Raw genomic sequence first — 17966 nt, 5'->3', positions numbered from 1 at the left:
ATTTAAATTTTTTTTTAATAAAACTACAAAAATATTTTTAGAAAACATTAACCAAACACCTGTTATTTTTTTAAAATTACAAAAACTGTTTTCTGTTATCATTTCTGAAAACACAATTTAAAAACAAAAACAAAAAACTGTTTCAAACAAGCCATAACTTTTTTTAAGAAAAAAAAAAGTCATAAAAAGAAAATCTAAAGCGAAAGTCCATACTCTAATGAAAATAGAAGAGAACAATGCACAAATAAGTTCAAACAAAAGAGTAATATAGGATACGTATGGTATATGATATTATTCTTAGTGTGTAGTCCGAAATTAGTAACATTTTTACTTTTGAATTTTTGTCATAGATTTACAATATAATTTTTAAAATTTCTATAAAATGAGCACATGTCCTTGAATGAATAAAGTGATCCTTGATTTTCTTTTAACAAGTAAGTCATTGAATTTACATAAATAAAAAAGGAACAACACTATTAAGTTTAAAGAGGCAAGTTTAAGTGTATATTGATTGAAATAAGTAAATTGGCGAAAATGACATTTTTTTAATTAAATTTTTCGATCAACTCTCTAAAATTTTCGACAAATTGTCTAAATTGTAATACTCTTTTGATGATCAAATTATCAAAACTAGGTTACATTTTGACAAGAAACCCTAATATAAGTACAGTAGTCACTTTATCTGCCTTCAAGTAATGATACAGTGGCGTCATTGAGAGAAGATTTAGTTTTGTTTTGGGGTTGATGTTCACGTTGGAAAGTAAAGATAGGCTGTTTGGGTTGAGGACGATCGGTTTCATTGGTGAGCATGAAAACGACATCTACCATGGTTGGCCTATCTGCAGCGTGATCTTGTACACATAAAAGCCCAACATGTATGCACCTCATTGCTTCTGATGCATTAAGTGAGCCAACTAATGCACCATCAACCAAGTCTAGTCCCTTGCTCTCACTCCACAATTGCCATGCCTAAGTACATTTCACACACTCAAGCTTAAATTAGAAAATGACCCAAAATATCAAATTAAGAGAAAATAATGTTAGTATGAACTCACATAAGCAATAAGGCTTGGTTGTTGCTCATAGTAATCGAAGCTAGTGTTCTTCCTTCCATTGACTATCTCTAATAGCATAACACCAAAGCTAAATACATCAGATTTCTCCGAAAATATACCAGCAATGGCATATTCTGGTGACATATAGCCTCTGCATTAAGACAGACATGAAATAAGCACAATAGCACAGAGTGAATATTAGAATAAATGAGAATAATCCTTACAATGTTCCAACAACCCTGAGAGTGTTTACTCGATCCAATGTTCCTTCAAAGATTCTAGCCAATCCAAAATCAGATATTTTCGGATTCATATTCTCATCCAAGAGAATATTGCTGACCTTCAAATCTCGATGTATTACCCTTAAATTGGAGTCACGATGGAGATACACAAGACCTCTAGAAACTCCATGAATAATGTTGAAGCGTGTAGGCCAATCGAGCTGTGCACTTCTAGTTGGATCTGCGCAATACAAGCACACAAAATTTTACCATTACTGATGCAGTTACTGTATATGTTTTCAAATCACATAGAACTGATGAAATCAAGCAAGCAGTTTTGTCTATTCATTTATATTATGCAAATAGTTTTGAGGTAACTGTCTAAAATCAAATTTGGGTAATAATTGAAGAGAGTACCATGAAGTGAACATCATCCCTTTTTTATATAAACAAAAACACATTTCGAAGCATTGTGAAAAACAGAACTAAAAGAGCAGAGTGAAAAACAGAGGAGGTTGCTTAGTTTGAAGTAGATATGTGAACCAACCGAAGATAAAAGTATCCAAACTTCTATTGGGCATGAACTCATAAACGAGTAATTTCTCTTCGTTTTGAATGCAGCAACCCAAGAGCTTGACTAGATTTCTGTGCTGAAGTTTGGAGATTAAAACAGCCTCATTCTTAAGCTCTTCAATGCCTTGTCCCGAGCTTCTAGATAGTCTTTTGACTGCTATTTCCTTTCCATCTTGTAGTTTTCCCTGCAGAAGTGCAAATAGACCTTAAATTTTCAGTCCAGTCTTACTTTCATCTCATAGTTGGGGATGGACTTCAATTAAAAATAAATCAACTAAAAAAAAGACTTTTTAGGGACAAAGTGTAGTGAAAGTCTAATAAATCACATTAAGATAAGCAATCACCTTGTAAACAGAACCAAACCCTCCCTCCCCAAGTTTGTTTGTCAAGCTGAAGTGGTTCGTAGCGGTCAAAATTCCATCCAAATTAAAAATATGAAGCTCGGCCTCAAGCGAATCATCATATAGTTCGGCACTACGAGTATGCATAGGAGTGTTACCATTCTCATTGAAATCAAAAACTTTTGGGACTTTAACCTTCCCTGCTATGGAAAGTTGAACTATTAGTATCAAGTTTGAGATAGAAAAGAACACCTCAAAATAAAAAAATAAAATTCAAATGTTACATGGATTTTTGAAGCATCCTCTCATGGTGTAACTCTTCTTGTTTGCTCTCTGTCGGTGTAATGCGAAAACTGAAGCAAGGAGAAGAGCACTTCCAGAAATAGCTGTAATGCTGATGATAATCCTCTTAGTTTTCTTTCCTCTGACTGAATAATAAGTTAATTGCATCAAATATATGCATGCAAACGAAAAGAGAAGTGTACTTATTAACAGAGTCTGTGCAAGAAAAGAATCATTCTCACCTAGCTCTGTGTCAGAAAGACGAAGAAAAAGATCAAATCCACCAAAGGAAAGCTCCTGAATGTCAACAAGGTCTTCCCACCACACCAAACAACCTATTCCATTCACAAATGTATAAGCTAAGCAAGAACAATTATTCAGGCACCATTTATAGCAACCTTTATCATCATCAACGATCACGTATTCATGCAAGTCTGGAAGTTTCAGCAAGCCAATCTTGAGAAACTCATCTTTCTTTCCTCCCTTTACAGCATTTCCACTAGTGTTTTTCTCACAATGCAATTCGGTTCGCCTCTTGCACCCTCCTGTCCAATTTCCATTTCTCCACTCTTTATCTGATTTTGGTACAAACCCTTCTAAACACCTGCATATGGGAGATCTTGATGTTTTGCATACACCAAAAGGTCCACAGGTCCCATATATGTCACATTGATTTCTTGGTGCTTCCCAATCAGTCTCCCAGGAGTCACTACCGTTGACTTTTATCAAAGTTCTCAGATTTCCTTTGGAAGTAACAAAAACCTTTGTGAGAACGGAGTCATCGTACAAGTTTAAATACAGAAAGGTTGTTCCTTTATAAAGTTCCTGTTCGAGATTAGTTGAACTATGATATGAAGTATCTGATTCTGGTATGCCTATGAACTTGGATTTATCCCATGGCCCGCTTCTCCAGTGAGGCTTTGATCCATTGATCCAAATGAAAATTTGCGGTGGTGATTGTTTAGAGATTTCAAGAGTGAAACTCCCAGATGATGGATCATTATCACTTTTCCAGGAAGTCAGAACATAACTCTCTCCAGTTTTCACATTATATCCGAGTACCGAACCAGGTAAGAATGTGTCTGCAGGATGATCAAAACTCTGCCATAAGTGCTCTCCTGATGCACCATCTTTGAGAACCAAGTTTCCCCTGTCTGAAAGTTCTACAATTGAACTATTTGATCGAACATGAACATCGGTTGACCAGATTACAGAGTTGTTGTTTGCATCAACAAGTCCTAGATTTCCATTTCTGCCAATCATAAGACTTGTCCTTGCTGCATCTGCAAGCCTAACCGGATTTTCTCTGTTGGCCACCCATACAACAGTACGTGGAGAAATTCCTTTGTACCAAATTCCCACATATTGATTTGCTGAATTATTAGGACTGAAGAAGCCTAACTCCAAAACTTGGCTGGATGAGACTAGAGTTTTTCCTTGATATAATGATTGGGATGAACTTATGTTATAAATTTCAGAGCAATATCGAGATTGAAACATGTAGAATACTAGAAGTAAACAGAGGCTGCAATCTCTATATTTTGGACTCATTGGCTTCAAGAGAGAAAGAAACCTATATTTAATGTTTACGCTCTGTATCTTTTGAAGTCATTTACTATACCACTCAAGGCACAAAGCTATTCAACAGAATTTTAGAACTGCGCCAGAAAAAACTTAGCATGAGATGAAGCTGTGCTTTTTCAGGTGAGTCCGACCATGCGGGGCATATCTGGTGTTGATTTTTTCGTATTATCATAGAAGTTTCTATGTCAAGTAGTCTTTCTTTGAATATGTAAATCATAATATGCTTGATTCACACTACAAATCCTGTTTGGTTATATCTAAAAGCATAAAATAAAATAAGTAAAAAAATTTGACTTATTTAGTTTATTTGGACATTTATGAAGAAAAAAAATTGATAAATTATGAAAATTATTTTAATTAAAAAAAGTGATTTTTGGAAGAAACTAGAGATGCTAGCGCAACCAGATTTTTGAGAAAAACATTACATAATCTAGAAAATACATAAGGATACAATGCAGAAACATATTTGCATTATTTTGGAATTTAATAACATTGGTCAACTGCCATGCAATACCTATAATAGAATATTATGAACATGTATCTATGAAATTTCGGTCAAATACCTAAGCATGTATCTATGAAATTTCGACGGAAGTCCGAAAATTACTTCTTAATATAAAACGTTGAATTAAATAATCTTCATTACTTTGGAACAATGTGAATGAATTAAATAATATACCATATCTGTTCTATTCATTTCATATCATGAATCCAAATGGGAAATTCGACTTTTAATGCATTAAGTACAATATAACAAAATGATACCAAGCTAAAAAAATATTAAATTTTTATTCTAGTATTATTTGGATTCCCGAAAGTGCCCCTATCATAAATTTCCCACTCTTTTTCTCTCATTGTCTTTTCCCTCTCTATCTCTCACGTTTTCCCTCTCTCTCTCAGGCTCTCGTACAAAAAAAAAAATAAGACAGCTTAATCTATACGAATTTTCGAGCTTGGATTTTAGGGGCAAGTTGTGAATCATTTCAAGACAAGAACTTCATTTTGGATTTCGGATAAAAATCGTATGGGTAAGTATATATTTGTTATATGTAGTGAGGAAATTTGTTTATCAACATTGCTTTTGCTATTTCGAACAGATTTGTGTATGCCTTCATGTTTAATTGTAATTTCTCACTGTGAGAATGGATTTTCGTTCCTTTCTTAGTTTTTTGTCTGCCTCGATAGGACTCGATGGTCCTCGATGGACCTCAATAAACCTTCATATGTTTATATTATTTGTCTACCTCGATATGTCTCGATGAGACTCGATGGTCCTCGATAAAACCCTCACATATTAGGGAAAATGACTACCTCGATAAGACTCGATGGTCCTCAATGGACCTCGATAAAACCCTCACATTTGGGGGGTTAATGGCTTCCTCGATGAGACTCGATGGACCTCGATAGAGGCATAGAACTTTATTTATGTAGTGTATGCCTCGATGGAACTCGATGGGACTCGATGGGACTCGATGGGCCTCGATGGGTTGACCTCGATAGTTTGATAGTTTGACCTCGATATGAATCGATTTTTTGCTGTTTGATGCTATAGTTTTAATTTTTTACCTATTTTTTTGTTTTTTTGATACAGATTCGCATGTTTCCATATTTGTTGCATTCAATTGTATTTGGGAATTGGAAAATAAGGATTGGATTTTCAGGGATGCTGAAAATCAAGTTCTGCCTTTGGAGAAGGGTGTGACATTTGAGAAACTCCCTATAGGAAGGCCCAGGAAGCAGAAAGTGGGTAGGCGAAAGACAAACCGCTATGCTTCACGCGGGGAAAAGATCGTCAAGCCACGTAAGTGTAGCAGATGTGGTGGTAGTGGGCACAATAGGAATTCATGTAAGACTAGGCTTTAAAAATTTGTGTTATGTAATTATTTGATTTTGTTGTATTTATTATATTCAGTACTTCTTCTAATACTTTGTTGGTTTTGATCTAAATATATGCATTTATTATTATGACTCTATCGAGGTCAATCGAGGTCTAACGAGACATATTTGGTTAGTATTATTTTTTAGCTATCGAGGTAGTTCGTTTGACCCATCGAATTTTGTCGAGGCAGACACATTATGTGAATTAAGTAATTTTTTATTTAATACTTTTTCAAAAAAATATTGTTTGATAGAAAACAATATACAAAACTAACTATATGCTATCTGCTCAGGATATCTATGGAGGTCGTCATGGTCGTCAAACATGCCAGAACACCACAACAACGAAGGCAGCAATAAGCACCAAGGCTTGATCACTTCCTCCAACAGAGTCGGACTAAGCACGCTATGGTTGGAATCATAAATGTTGATGCACCACGTTTGTAATGCCCCGAAATCCCTAATGCGGTTTAATGGCTGGATTAGTAGGCCGGGAGGGCCATAATTATTTAATTATGCCATTAAATGATTATGTGCGTGTTTATGTAAATTATATTATAATATGATGTTAAATGCATGCAATTGGGTCCACATTTGATTATTAGGAGATTTTGATAATTTGGCCCGTTGAGGGCATATTTGTGTATTTTGGTGCATATTGTGAGTTATGGATGAGATCCCATTTTTATGGATATATATTCGAGCTATTCGGCATGAGACGGTCTTATATTGTAAATTAGCGGTTTTGTCATAACGGAGTCAATTATTGGGATATTGGATAATGAGTAGGGCTGTTCATTGGACCATATCCAATGTTTTTGGACCCATCCAGATCCAATCCAATTATACATTGGATGATGGATTTCTCCAACCGATCCAATCCAATACTATACGCTCAACCGAACCGAACCGATCCAATAAGTCATTGGATTGGATCGGTTCCATCCAATGGATATGAATCCCTGTATGGATCGGATCCATCCAATATTTTTGATCCAATATTTATTAGATCGGATTGGATCCATCCAATATGTTTGATCCAATATTAATTGGATTGATTGGATCCATCCAATCCGATCCTTAGAAGAGTTAAACCTGATTTTTCACATAAACGACTAATATATTAGTTCCAAACATTACAAACCCAACATAAATCCAATGATATTTTAACTTTAAAAAAAATATATAATATATTTTTTATCTGAATATTAATTGGATGGTATTGGATCATTATTGGATTGGATCAGTCGGTTGGATCCATTAGATTTACATGTCATCCAAGAACCGACCGATCCAATATTGGATTTTTAAAAATGTCATCCGATCCAATCCAATCATGATTGGATATCCAATTTTTAGCGGTCGGTTGACATTGGATCGGTCGGTTTGTTATTTGATCGAATCGGATCGTTTCTGCACAGCCCTAATAATGAGAATGGTTATTTGATGATAAATTTGAAGTTATTGAGATCAGGAGGAAATTCTGGGGGTTTTGACTATTATGTTCCCGGGGTGTTTTTGGGACCCCGAGCATTAGGTTTTATTTGAGGTTACTTAAGCTTGAAGTAGTCTGGCAGATAGAAACCGTACATTGAAAACACTTTTTCTCTCTCCCGTTAACCTTTGTGACGTTCGTGGCAATTTCAAAGAAACCTTGAGTTCTAGAAGTTGGAATCAAGCGAGGATTGAGGCATAGCAATCCTAGGAAAGATTAGAAGCTTCCTGACCGAAGGATTTAATGAGAAACAACCCAATCAAAGGTAATCTAAGTTTTAAGTTTTGAGTTTTAGAGTTTTTAAGCTTTGAATTTGGATTTTGTGAGTCGATGAGTTTTTGGTTCGTTTGAGCCTCGGGATTTGGTGATTTTGGATCATTGGGAAGTTTGGGAACTTTGATTTTTGGATTTGGGGATGTTTAGGTATGTTTTTGGAAGGTTTAAAATGGGGGAAAACGAGGTTATGGTAGGTTTCCAAGTGGGGGCTGCGGCCCTGTTCTTGGGCGCCGCGGCCCAAGCTCGAAGAAGTAGGAGGTGAGGTTTTGGGTATGCTTGGGGTCGCGGCACTGAGTAGTGGGCGTCGCGGCGCTTGCTCCTAATGTGGTTGGGTGTTAGGCTAATTTTAGCCTCCTTTTTAAGTGTCTTTATCATTGTCTTTTTAATGGTTTATGTGTTTTTGGAGCGGATTTATGCTTGTTTTGCTTGATTTCAGGTTTAAGCATATGTTTTGGGCATTTGGAGTGGATTGTGGAGAAAATATGCTAAACTGAAGGGTTATTCAAGTTTTTGCTGAAATTGTATTAGAGTCGCGGCGCAAGAATTAGCGTCGCGGTGCTAATGTGTGTTACAGCCACGGCGAGCCATTTTCCAGAAACCCGAGAAGTCGCAATTTCAGAGTAGAGCCGCAGCGCAGTAATTGGAGTCGCGGCGCTGACGTCCGTACGCCTTAGAATTTTAAGGGCAATTTCGTCATTTTGGGAGAAATATAGAATGAGGTCTTCATTTTTAAGGAGGGGGTCGCGATTTTTGAAGAAGGGAGACAGAAACAAGGTCGAAAAAGAAGAAGAAGAAGCTTGGAGCGAGCGTGGGCGATCTGCGACAATTCCCAATCTAGTTTCATTTTATTTTTCTTTAATTTTCTATGTTATTGTCTATGTTTAGTTTGATTATGGATATGAATACTGAGATTATGAGCTAAACTCCTATTTAGGGATTTGATGGATATTGACTGAGATTATTGCATGGATTAATGCTATTTGATTGTTCTTTCTTCCTTGTTTATGTGATTTGTTCATCTTTGTGCTTAATACATGTTTGAGATTGATCACCTTAAGCATGATTCATGATCCTAATATGAAATCTGAAAAGCGAATATTAGGAATGCTCTAAATGAATAAACATAGGTTTTGATGTGAAACGAAAGTATTTGCATAGCTTGTGTGACTTTTAGATTATTGCTTAATGCGAATTGTTTGTTGTACTATCTCAGAGATGCAGTAGTTGACATGCAATTTAGTACCTTCATGATCTGAAAAGAGTTTAGGTGATTTTATAATCTATCATCACATAGGAGGAAGAAGAATAGTTGACTAGAATTAACAATTGGGTAATCAAAGCAATTGAAATCATATTCCTAATTTCACATCCATTGTTAAACCCCTTTTTATTTGTTGTTTTGCTTGTTGTGTTTTCTGCATTATTATTTTAACACCAAATTTTATTGTTGCCAAATAGAAATATAGATCCAATTTGGTTAGTACTTAACTGCAATTCCCTTGGGTTCGACCTCACCTGTGTGAGTTACTACTTGTATGATACGTGCACTTGCGTGTAATAAAATAGGCAACAAGTTTTTGGCGCCGTTGCGGGGGAATTGTTTAGTTGATATTACGTTAATTGGATTAAATTCTAATTTGGTTTTCTTTTCACTTTTTGCTAACTTGTTTGTGTCAAATTCTTCTTATCTCATCTCAAGTACCATTGGTTTATGCGACGTCAAGGACCAGCTGCAAGAGTGCCTGTTGATCCTGAGATAGAGAAGACTTTTCGGCAAAACAGAAAAAACAAAAGGTTGGAAAGAGTTGTACAAAGGATTGAGCAAGAGGAAGTTATGGCCAACAACGGTAATAATGGGGTGCCGTAGAAGACCAGGCCAATGGTCAGAATCCACCCGACCGTAGCTTGAGGGACCATGTGTTGCCAACAATGACAGGGGTCCAGTCTTGTATAAGACCACCTGCCGTAGATGCAAACAATTTTGAGATAAAGCCAACCATACTTCAGATGGTTCAATCCACAGTCCAGTTTGGGGGACTACCCACTAAAGACCCAAACATGCATCTCTCTAACTTCATGGAGCTCTGTCAGACATTTAAGATGAATGGAGTTAGTGATGATGCTATCAGACTTAGATTATTCCCATTTTCTCTGAGGGAGCGAGCTAAGAGTTGGTTGGTATCTTTGCCACCTAACTCAATCAATACATGGGATGATCTAGCGCTGAAGTTCATCTCCAAGTTCTTCCCTCCAGCTAAAGCAGCTAAGTTGAGAGGAGAGATTAATAATTTTCATCAGTTGGATAATGAGTCTCTTTATGAAGCTTGGGAGAGATTCAAAGATTTGATAAGAAAGTGATCGCATCACGGAATAGAGAAATGGATGCTAGTCCATAATTTTTATAATGGGTTGTGTGGTACTACTTGCACACTCATTGATGCAGCAGCTGGTGGTGCGTTTATGAGAAAGAGCGCCAATAAGGCATATGACTTGTTGGAGGAAATGGCCATGAATAATCAGCAGTGGCCAAGTGAAAGAAGCACTTCAAGGAAAGTGGCCGGTCTGTTTGAGGTGGATGCAATTTCGAAGTTGACTGCTCAAGTTGAGGCCTTGACTAAGCAATTGCAAGGCAATATAATAACAGCTCAAGTGCAACAGGCCCCGACTCTGTGTGAAGTATGTGGGGGCCCACATGCCTATGAACAGTGTCAGTATGCTGATGTAAACAACATGCCTATGGAGCAAGCTCAAGCTATTGGGAATTTTCCTCGACAGAGCAACAATAACCCTTATTCCAATTCCTTCAACCAAGGGTGGAGGAATCATCCAAATTTTTCTTGGAAGAATGATCAGTAAGGCCAATCTTCAAACCAACAACAGTCATCCCAACAACAGCCACAGGGGTTCTTTCAGCCGAGATTTAGGCCGCAACAACAACCTCAACCGCCCACTCATCATCAACAACAACAAAATTTTGGGGGAAATTCTAATGCTCAGTCAGATGTGTTAAACCAATTCATGGCTGAAACTCGGTCTTCTATTAGAAATCTGGAGACCCAAATGGGACAATTGGCTACTCTCATGGCTAATCGTGCCCAAGGTAACTTGCCTAGCACCACTGAAGTCAATCCGAAAGAGAATTTCAAGGCAATCACATTAAGAAGTGGGAAGAATTATGAGGGACCAAGTGAGAAGCAGCTAGTTGAAGAAGTGGGTCAGGATCAACAGGCACAGGCACCGGCACAAGAGGAAAAGAAGCACAATGAGAAGAAGGCTACTGAAGGTATACCAACAAAAGAAGCTTCGCCACCAATTAGTATTGAGCATTACATAAAGATTCCCTACCCCCAAAGGCTTCGCAAGAACAACATGGACAAGCAGTTTACCAAATTCTTGGAAGTATTCAAGAAACTGCACATCAACATTCCATTTGCGGAGGCCTTAGAGCAAATGCCGAGCTATGTCAAGTTCATGAAGGACATCTTGTCCAAGAAGAGGAAGATGGAGGACTTTGAAACTGTGGCATTGACGGAAGAGTGTAGTGCTATACTACAAAAGAAGCTCTCTCCTAAACTAAGAGATCCTGGGAGTTTCACAATACCGTGCACTATTGGGAGAATTGAGGGAATAAATGCTCTTTGTGATTTAGGGGCTAGTATCAACCTGATGCCATTGTCAGTTTTCAAGAGATTGCAACTTAAAGAAGCCAAGCCCACAACTGTAACTTTGCAACTAGCTCATCGTTCGTTGGCACATCCAAGAGGGGTAATTGAAGATGTCCTTGTCAAAGTGGACAAGTTTATTTTTCCTGCCGATTTCATAGTTCTTGACATGGAAGAGGATAGCAATGTTCCCATTATCCTTGGGAGGCCCTTCTTGGCAACAGGCCAAGCACTTATAGATGTTCAGAAGGGTGAGTTGAAGTTAAGAGTGCAAGGGGAAGAAGTTGTATTCAATGTGCTCAAGGCCATGACTTATCCTGAAGCTAGTGACAATTGCTTTTCGATTGATGTAATAGGTAACTTAGTGGAAGAGAGAGAAATGATAAATGATCCTCTTTAGTTGAGCTTGGTTGAAGATGAGGTTAGTGATCAAAATGGAAAGGAAGCTATGGAGTACGCAAAATGGCTTAATTCTTATGGGCCATTAAAAAGGAAATACTTTGAAGAGCTTGGGGCAGTGCCAGAAAGGTCATTGCCCTCAGTTGAGAAGCCCTCGGAGTTAGAACTGAAGGTGCTTCCTGACCATCTAAGGTATGAGTTTTTGGGTGAAAACAAGACACTTCCAGTTATAGTTTCGGCTTCACTTTATGATGTGGAGACTGAAATTTTTTTGAGAATTTTGAGAGTGCACATGAAGGCCATTGGGTGGACTTTGGCAGACATCAAGGGGATCAGCCCCTCTACTGTTATGCACCGGATTTTAATGGAGGATGGAGTCAAACCAACCATAGATGCCCAAAGAAGACTCAATCTGCCAATGAAGGAAATTGTGAGAAAGGAAGTGGTGAAGTGGTTAGATGCAGGGGTGGCTTACCCAATTTCTGACAGTAAGTGGGTGAGTTCGGTTCAGGCAGTACCTAAAAAGGGGGGAATGACGGTAGTGAAGAATGAAAAGAACGAATTAATTCCAACAAGAACTATTACTGGTTGGAGAATATGCATTGACTACCACAAGCTCAATAAGGCAACAAGGAAAGACCATTTTCCCTTTCCATTCATTGATCAGATGTTAGACAGATTGGCGGGTCAGGAGTATTATTTTTTTTTTGATGGTTACTCCGGGTATCATCAAATAACCATTGCATCAGAGGACCAAGAGAAAACGACATTTACATGTCCTCCTGGCACATTTGCTTTCCGAAGAATGCCATTTGGGCTATGTAATGCACCAGCAACTTTCCAATGGTGTATGATGGTTATTTTTTCTGACTTGGTTGAGAATTGTATAGAAATTTTCATGGATGATTTCTCAGTGTTTGGCTCGTCGTTTGACCATTGTTTGAGGAACTTGGAGCTGGTATTGATTCGATGTGAAGAATCCAATTTGGTGCTTAATTAGGAGAAGTGTCATTTCATGGTTAGAGAGGGGATTGTTTTGGGACACAAGATCTCAAAGGAAGGCATTGAGGTAGACAAAGTCAAGGTGTCCACTATTGAGAATTTTCCCCCTTCAGTTTTGATAAAGGGGATTCGTAGCTTTTTGGGTCACGCCGGTTACTACAGAAGGTTTATAAAGGATTTCTCAAAAATCTCCAAGCCATTGTCTAATTTTCTTGCTAATGGAGTGCCCTTCGAGTTTTGGAAAGGAGTGTATGGAGGCTTTTCAAACTCTTAAGAAAAAATTGATTTCAGCACCTATAGTCATTGCACCGAATTGGGAGCTTCCGTTCGAGTTGATGTGTGATGCAAGTGACTATGCTGTCGGGGCCGTGTTGGGTCAATGAGTTGACAAGGTTTTTCGCACCATCTACTATGCTAGTAGGACCTTGAATGATGCTCAGTTGAACTATGCTACTACTGAAAAGGAGATGTTGGCCATAGTCTTCGCTTGTGACAAGTTCAGGCCATATTTAATCGGGAATAAGGTTATTGTGTACACAGACCATTCGGCGATCAAATACCCTATGACCAAGAAGGATGCCAAGCCAAGACTAATTCGATGGGTCCTTCTCCTCCAGGAGTTTGATCTAGAAATCAGAGACAAGAAGGGTACCGAGAACCTAGTAGCAGATCATTTGTCAAGATTGGAGTTAAAAGAGAATCAGAATATGAAGGAAGTCCAGATAAATGATGAGTTCCCTGATGAGCAGTTGTTTGCTCTAAAGGAAAGTTTGATGGTCCCATGGTTTGTTGATTATGTCAACTTTCTAGCTGCAAACATCACACCTCCTGACATAACAAGACAACAATTGAAGAAATTCTTTTCCGAGGTAAAGCACTATTATTGGGAAGAGCCAATCCTCTACAAGCACTGCGTCGATCAGATAATCAGAAGATGTGTGCCTGAAGAGTAGATGTACTCTATCATGAATCATTATCATAGTTTGCAGTGTGGAGGTCACTTTTATGGGACAAGGACTGCTGCAAAGGTTCTACAAAGTGGTTTCTTTTGGCCAACTCTCTTTAAGGATGCTCATGAGTTTGTCAAGGCATGTGATCGTTGTCAGAGGACTGGTAATATTTCAAGAAGGAACGAGATGCCTTTGACTGGTATTTTAGAAGTGGAACTGTTTGATGTGTGGGGTATTGACTTCATGGGTCCTTTTCCGTCATCGTACAACAATCTGTTTATTTTGCTAGCTGTGGACTACGTTTCTAAGTGGGTGGAAGCAGCTGCAACTCATGCTAATGATGGTAAAACAGTTCTTACTTTTCTCCTGAAGTACATTTTTACCCGGTTTGGTACTCCTAGAGCTATTATTAGTGATGAAGGGAGTCATTTTTGTAACAAGCAATTTGAAGTGTTACTTGCGAGATATGGAGTTAGACATAGAACAACATTACCTTATCACTCGCAGAGTAATGGACAAGCTGAGATTTCCAACCGGGAAATTAAGTTAATCTTGGAGAAGACGGTACAATGTTCGAGGAAAGACTGGTCTAAGAAGCTCGATGACGCCTTGTGGGCATACAGGACAGCTTTCAAAACACCTATTAGTATGTCACCATATAGGTTGGTCTTTGGGAAAGTGTGTCATCTTCTAGTGGAACTTGAGCATAGAGCATTTTGGGCCATGAAGACCTTGAACATGGACTTGGTAGCAGCTGGTGAGAAGAGGCTTTTGCAATTGAACGAGTTGGAGGAGTTTAGAAACGAAGCCTATGAGAACGCCAAGATTTACAAGGAGAGGACTAAGAAGTGGCATGACCAGAACCTTTTCAGGAAGGAATTTCAACCAGGTCATCAGGTATTACTCTTTAATTCAAGATTGAAACTTTTTCCGGGCAAGCTGAAATCGAGATGGTCTGGTCCTTTCACAGTATTACAAGTGTTTCCTTATGGCTCTGTCGAAGTAACAAGTGAAAAGACTGGCAAGTTTAAAGTAAATGGTCAGCGGTTGAAGCTCTACTTGGGTGGTCAGTTTGATCAAGCTAAGTCCACCATCCTCTTGGCGCCGCAGTAAAGAGGAAATCAGCATCCGGCTATATGACGTTAACGACAGCGCCATTGGGAGGCATCCCAAATTGTATTTTGTTTTGAATTTTAATCTTTGGTTTGGAACAATTAGTATTTTTAAGTGTTTTTATTTCTTATTTTTATTTTATTCTGTGTAAATCTGAAAAAAAAAAAAAAAAAAAAAAAGAGAGAGAGAGAAAACCATGAAAAACGTGAAAAGAAGACAAAAAAAATTATCAATTAGGGCCGCGGCGCCTAGGGAAATAGCGCCGTGGCGAGGCTCCTGACAGAGAGTACAAAAAATTGAAGGTCGGGTTACCGCCGCGGCCCCTGTTCCTGCGTCGCGGCTCCTGGAGTGAGAAATATACATTAGCATCGCGGCGCTAGAGGGTTGCGCAGCGGCGCTAACACGGGCGACCACTTATAACCTAAAAATTGCCCTATTTTTTTTTAGACCCTCCAAAATAACCCATCCGCCTCTCATCATCTTCTCCGCCTCTCCTCCACCCAAATCACCCTTCAACCACTATAACCATCAATATTTCACTCATTTTTCATAATTTCTTCACCCCATTTCATAAAAATCACTTATTCCTTCATTTTCTTTATTTTTATTTTTTATTTTTTTTTACTTAATTTCCTCAAGAATACCTTTTTGCCCACTCATTTTAACCCTAATCCGAAAATCCCATTCTCTTCCTCAATTTTTTTTTTATTTCTCCAAGCTTTGGACAACAATGGTGGATTATCAATGGGTTTCTCATTAATGTAAGTGATCTTGCCTCTCATCTTTTCAATTTAATGAGACTCCTTTGGTTATTGAAAAATCTAGTGTTAATTGGGTTTTATTATGGATTAAGTGGTGCATTTTGGATATTTTGGATATTGTGAAAAATTGGATTGGTAAATTGTCGTTTGTGGAAAAAAATTTCTGATTTTGGGAAGTGCTAAAAACAAGGGGAGGTGCTGCCAAAAATTCTAGTGATCCTACAAGTTTGTATTTTGGGAGTTATTTTACTCAATGGGTCCAAAGAAAGGTCCTGTAAATGCTTCAGGTGCTTCATCGTCTCACCCTCCTCGTGTCTCCACAAGGGCGGATTATGACACCTCAAGATTTGTAAGCAAAGAGGCTTAAGAACGATTTGTGGTGTTGTCAAGAAAACCTATACTTGAAGAAATGGGTGTGGAATTTAGTCCAGAACCCTTGGAAAACCAGCCACTGTATGAGCCTATTCGAGCTGAGATTGCTCGACGACAGTGGGACCAATTTTTTGACTGTAATGGCAAGGCTAATCACACGATGACATATGAATTCCTTGCTAATTGGCCAGAAAGAGAAAATAATGATGTCATGGTGCGGGGCAAGAAGATACCAGTTACTCTTGCATCATTTAATCAGTTGTATAAGGAACCTGACTTTCCCATGGAAGAAGAAGAGTTGTGGGTACTGGGGACTGATAATCTAGATTATGTTGACATTGCGGAAACATTGGGTTTTCCTGGAGCAAGAATTCATTTGAAGGATGGTGAGCCAAATTGTATGTATCGCTATGAACTTAACCAAGTGGCTCGTGCTTGGTGCTATTTTGTGAGTGCCCGATTGATTCCCAACAATCATCTGTCTGACATCCCGATTGACCGGCTCAAGGTGACATATGCTATTTTAAAAGGGTACAACCTAAACATTGGGAGGTATATTCGGGAAAGTATCAATCATATAATTCAGGGTACCACTACTGGCGGGTTGGGACATGGAAATTTCATTACTGAACTATGCGTTACGTATGGCGCACCTCAATACTTAACTGACATGAAGGTGCCTCCGCAAAAGCCAGTCGGGTTGGCCATGGTGAATCACCTCATTTCTCCGCATCCCTATGATGCCCCGCAAGTTCCGAGAGGAAGAGGTCGCCGCCGACAAAGGACCGATGATGGTGAGGACGAACCCGAAGTTTTAGGTGGTCACATGGATCCTGCTATGCAATACACTCATGCTCAGTTGAATTACCTTATTCAGCAAAACATGCATATGCAAACTTATATGGGGCAACGGAGTGCTTATGATGCGAACCATATTCAACAGCTGAATAATTTGGTATCTCGGTGGTCTTTGGATGAAGAAGATGAGAATTACTTTGCCATACCACCGCGTTTCACTCCATATGATCAACCATCGCCACCCAACCCATTTTGAGGGGTTGTCAGGTAAGTTTCTCTCTCTTCGGTTGTCATGTTCACATTGGGGACAATGTGAAATAAAGTTTGGGGGAGGGACTTACTTTTCTGTTTTGTTATTTTCGTTGTTGTGTGTGTCAAAAGTTAAGCCGATGATATGAATAAATGCCGTTGTTATCACTTGTCAAATGGAAATTGTGGTTAACCGTGTACTTGATTTGATTACTCTTTGGATTAATTTTGATGCCTTTTGGAAATTTTAGTATATGTTGCAAATGTGAATAAGTGGATTGTGTTATACATGTGTTACTTGGGTATGAGGTATGAATTGATGAATAGGATAGAACTTGCATTGCTTGCCTTTTGAGACGAAATCATTAATGACATGTGTTTTGGAATATGATTTAGGCATTCTTTTGGAACGTTTGGGCCTTTCAAGCTTACCCTTATCATTATTATCCATAGTTTCCCTATTTGTGCCTTAACTTGTATGATTGATTGTATAACCACTTCATTAAGCCAAATATGTACCAATTATTATTTTTCCCTGTCCTGTGAATTATGCCATAAGCTTAGAAATAAGTTTGGGGGAACGAATTGTAATTGTTTTAAAAAAAAATGTATTGGTGTGAGTGGATGAACGATGTAATTTTTCGATTGAGACAAGTGTAAAATGTAAAAGTACTTGCAACATCACTAAATTTTGTTATTTTTCTTGTTAAAAAAAAGTGAGTGGTGAATAATTAAATAAAGTGATGTTGGAGCATTGAGTATGAGTTCTCAATCGATAAGAAGTGGGTGAATTAGGGGATGGTAATTGAAGGCAAGGTGGGTTGTTTGATTGGTTTTTTATGTGCTTATGGTTTAATGAAGCCTAAATGTCTTTTAATCTACCTTTACCTAAGCCAAAATGTTATGAACCTTTGAAGTCCTTTTGATTCCATAACATGTGTTGTTGACATTAGTG

The 17966-nt window shown here is 38.2% G+C and overlaps 2 protein-coding genes and 1 non-coding gene across 5 annotated transcripts; 1 reads left to right on the top strand and 2 right to left on the bottom strand.

Moving 5' to 3' along the window:
* Positions 1 to 476: 476 nt before the first annotated feature.
* Positions 477 to 4202, bottom strand: LOC133794200 (G-type lectin S-receptor-like serine/threonine-protein kinase At1g61480). Of its 3 annotated transcripts, none has more exons than XM_062231408.1 (7): positions 2715 to 4198; positions 2475 to 2618; positions 2194 to 2393; positions 1824 to 2034; positions 1280 to 1517; positions 1056 to 1206; positions 477 to 969 (listed from the first exon to the last, which is right to left on the bottom strand). In XM_062231408.1, the coding sequence occupies exons 1-7, from the start codon at positions 4021 to 4023 to the stop codon at positions 679 to 681; spliced, it is 2544 nt and encodes an 847-aa protein (XP_062087392.1). In that variant the 5' UTR covers positions 4024 to 4198; the 3' UTR covers positions 477 to 678. The 3 variants fall into 3 exon arrangements, 2 of the variants coding, with proteins under 2 accessions (XP_062087392.1, XP_062087393.1); XM_062231409.1 differs by having other exon boundaries at positions 2194 to 2390; positions 2715 to 4196; XR_009875136.1 differs by having other exon boundaries at positions 754 to 969; positions 1396 to 1517; positions 2715 to 4202.
* A 5768-nt stretch (positions 4203 to 9970) lies between these two features.
* LOC133799008 (small nucleolar RNA R71) lies at positions 9971 to 10077 on the bottom strand. The gene has a single exon (XR_009876218.1). It is a non-coding gene; the product is annotated as a small nucleolar RNA R71 (small nucleolar RNA).
* Positions 10078 to 10723: 646 nt separating this feature from the next.
* On the top strand, positions 10724 to 13721 carry LOC133793673 (uncharacterized). Its single transcript, XM_062230973.1, has 5 exons — positions 10724 to 11723; positions 11784 to 12254; positions 12657 to 12724; positions 12767 to 12933; positions 13190 to 13721. Exons 1-5 carry the CDS (start codon positions 10724 to 10726, stop codon positions 13719 to 13721), a joined length of 2238 nt encoding a protein of 745 aa, XP_062086957.1.
* Positions 13722 to 17966: the final 4245 nt, after the last annotated feature.

This window comes from Humulus lupulus, chromosome 8, assembly GCF_963169125.1.
Source record: "Humulus lupulus chromosome 8, drHumLupu1.1, whole genome shotgun sequence".
Classification (NCBI taxonomy): domain Eukaryota; kingdom Viridiplantae; phylum Streptophyta; class Magnoliopsida; order Rosales; family Cannabaceae; genus Humulus; species Humulus lupulus.
The sequence above is the reverse complement of the archived record's forward strand: the minus strand, read 5'-3'. Positions and strand labels throughout refer to the sequence as shown.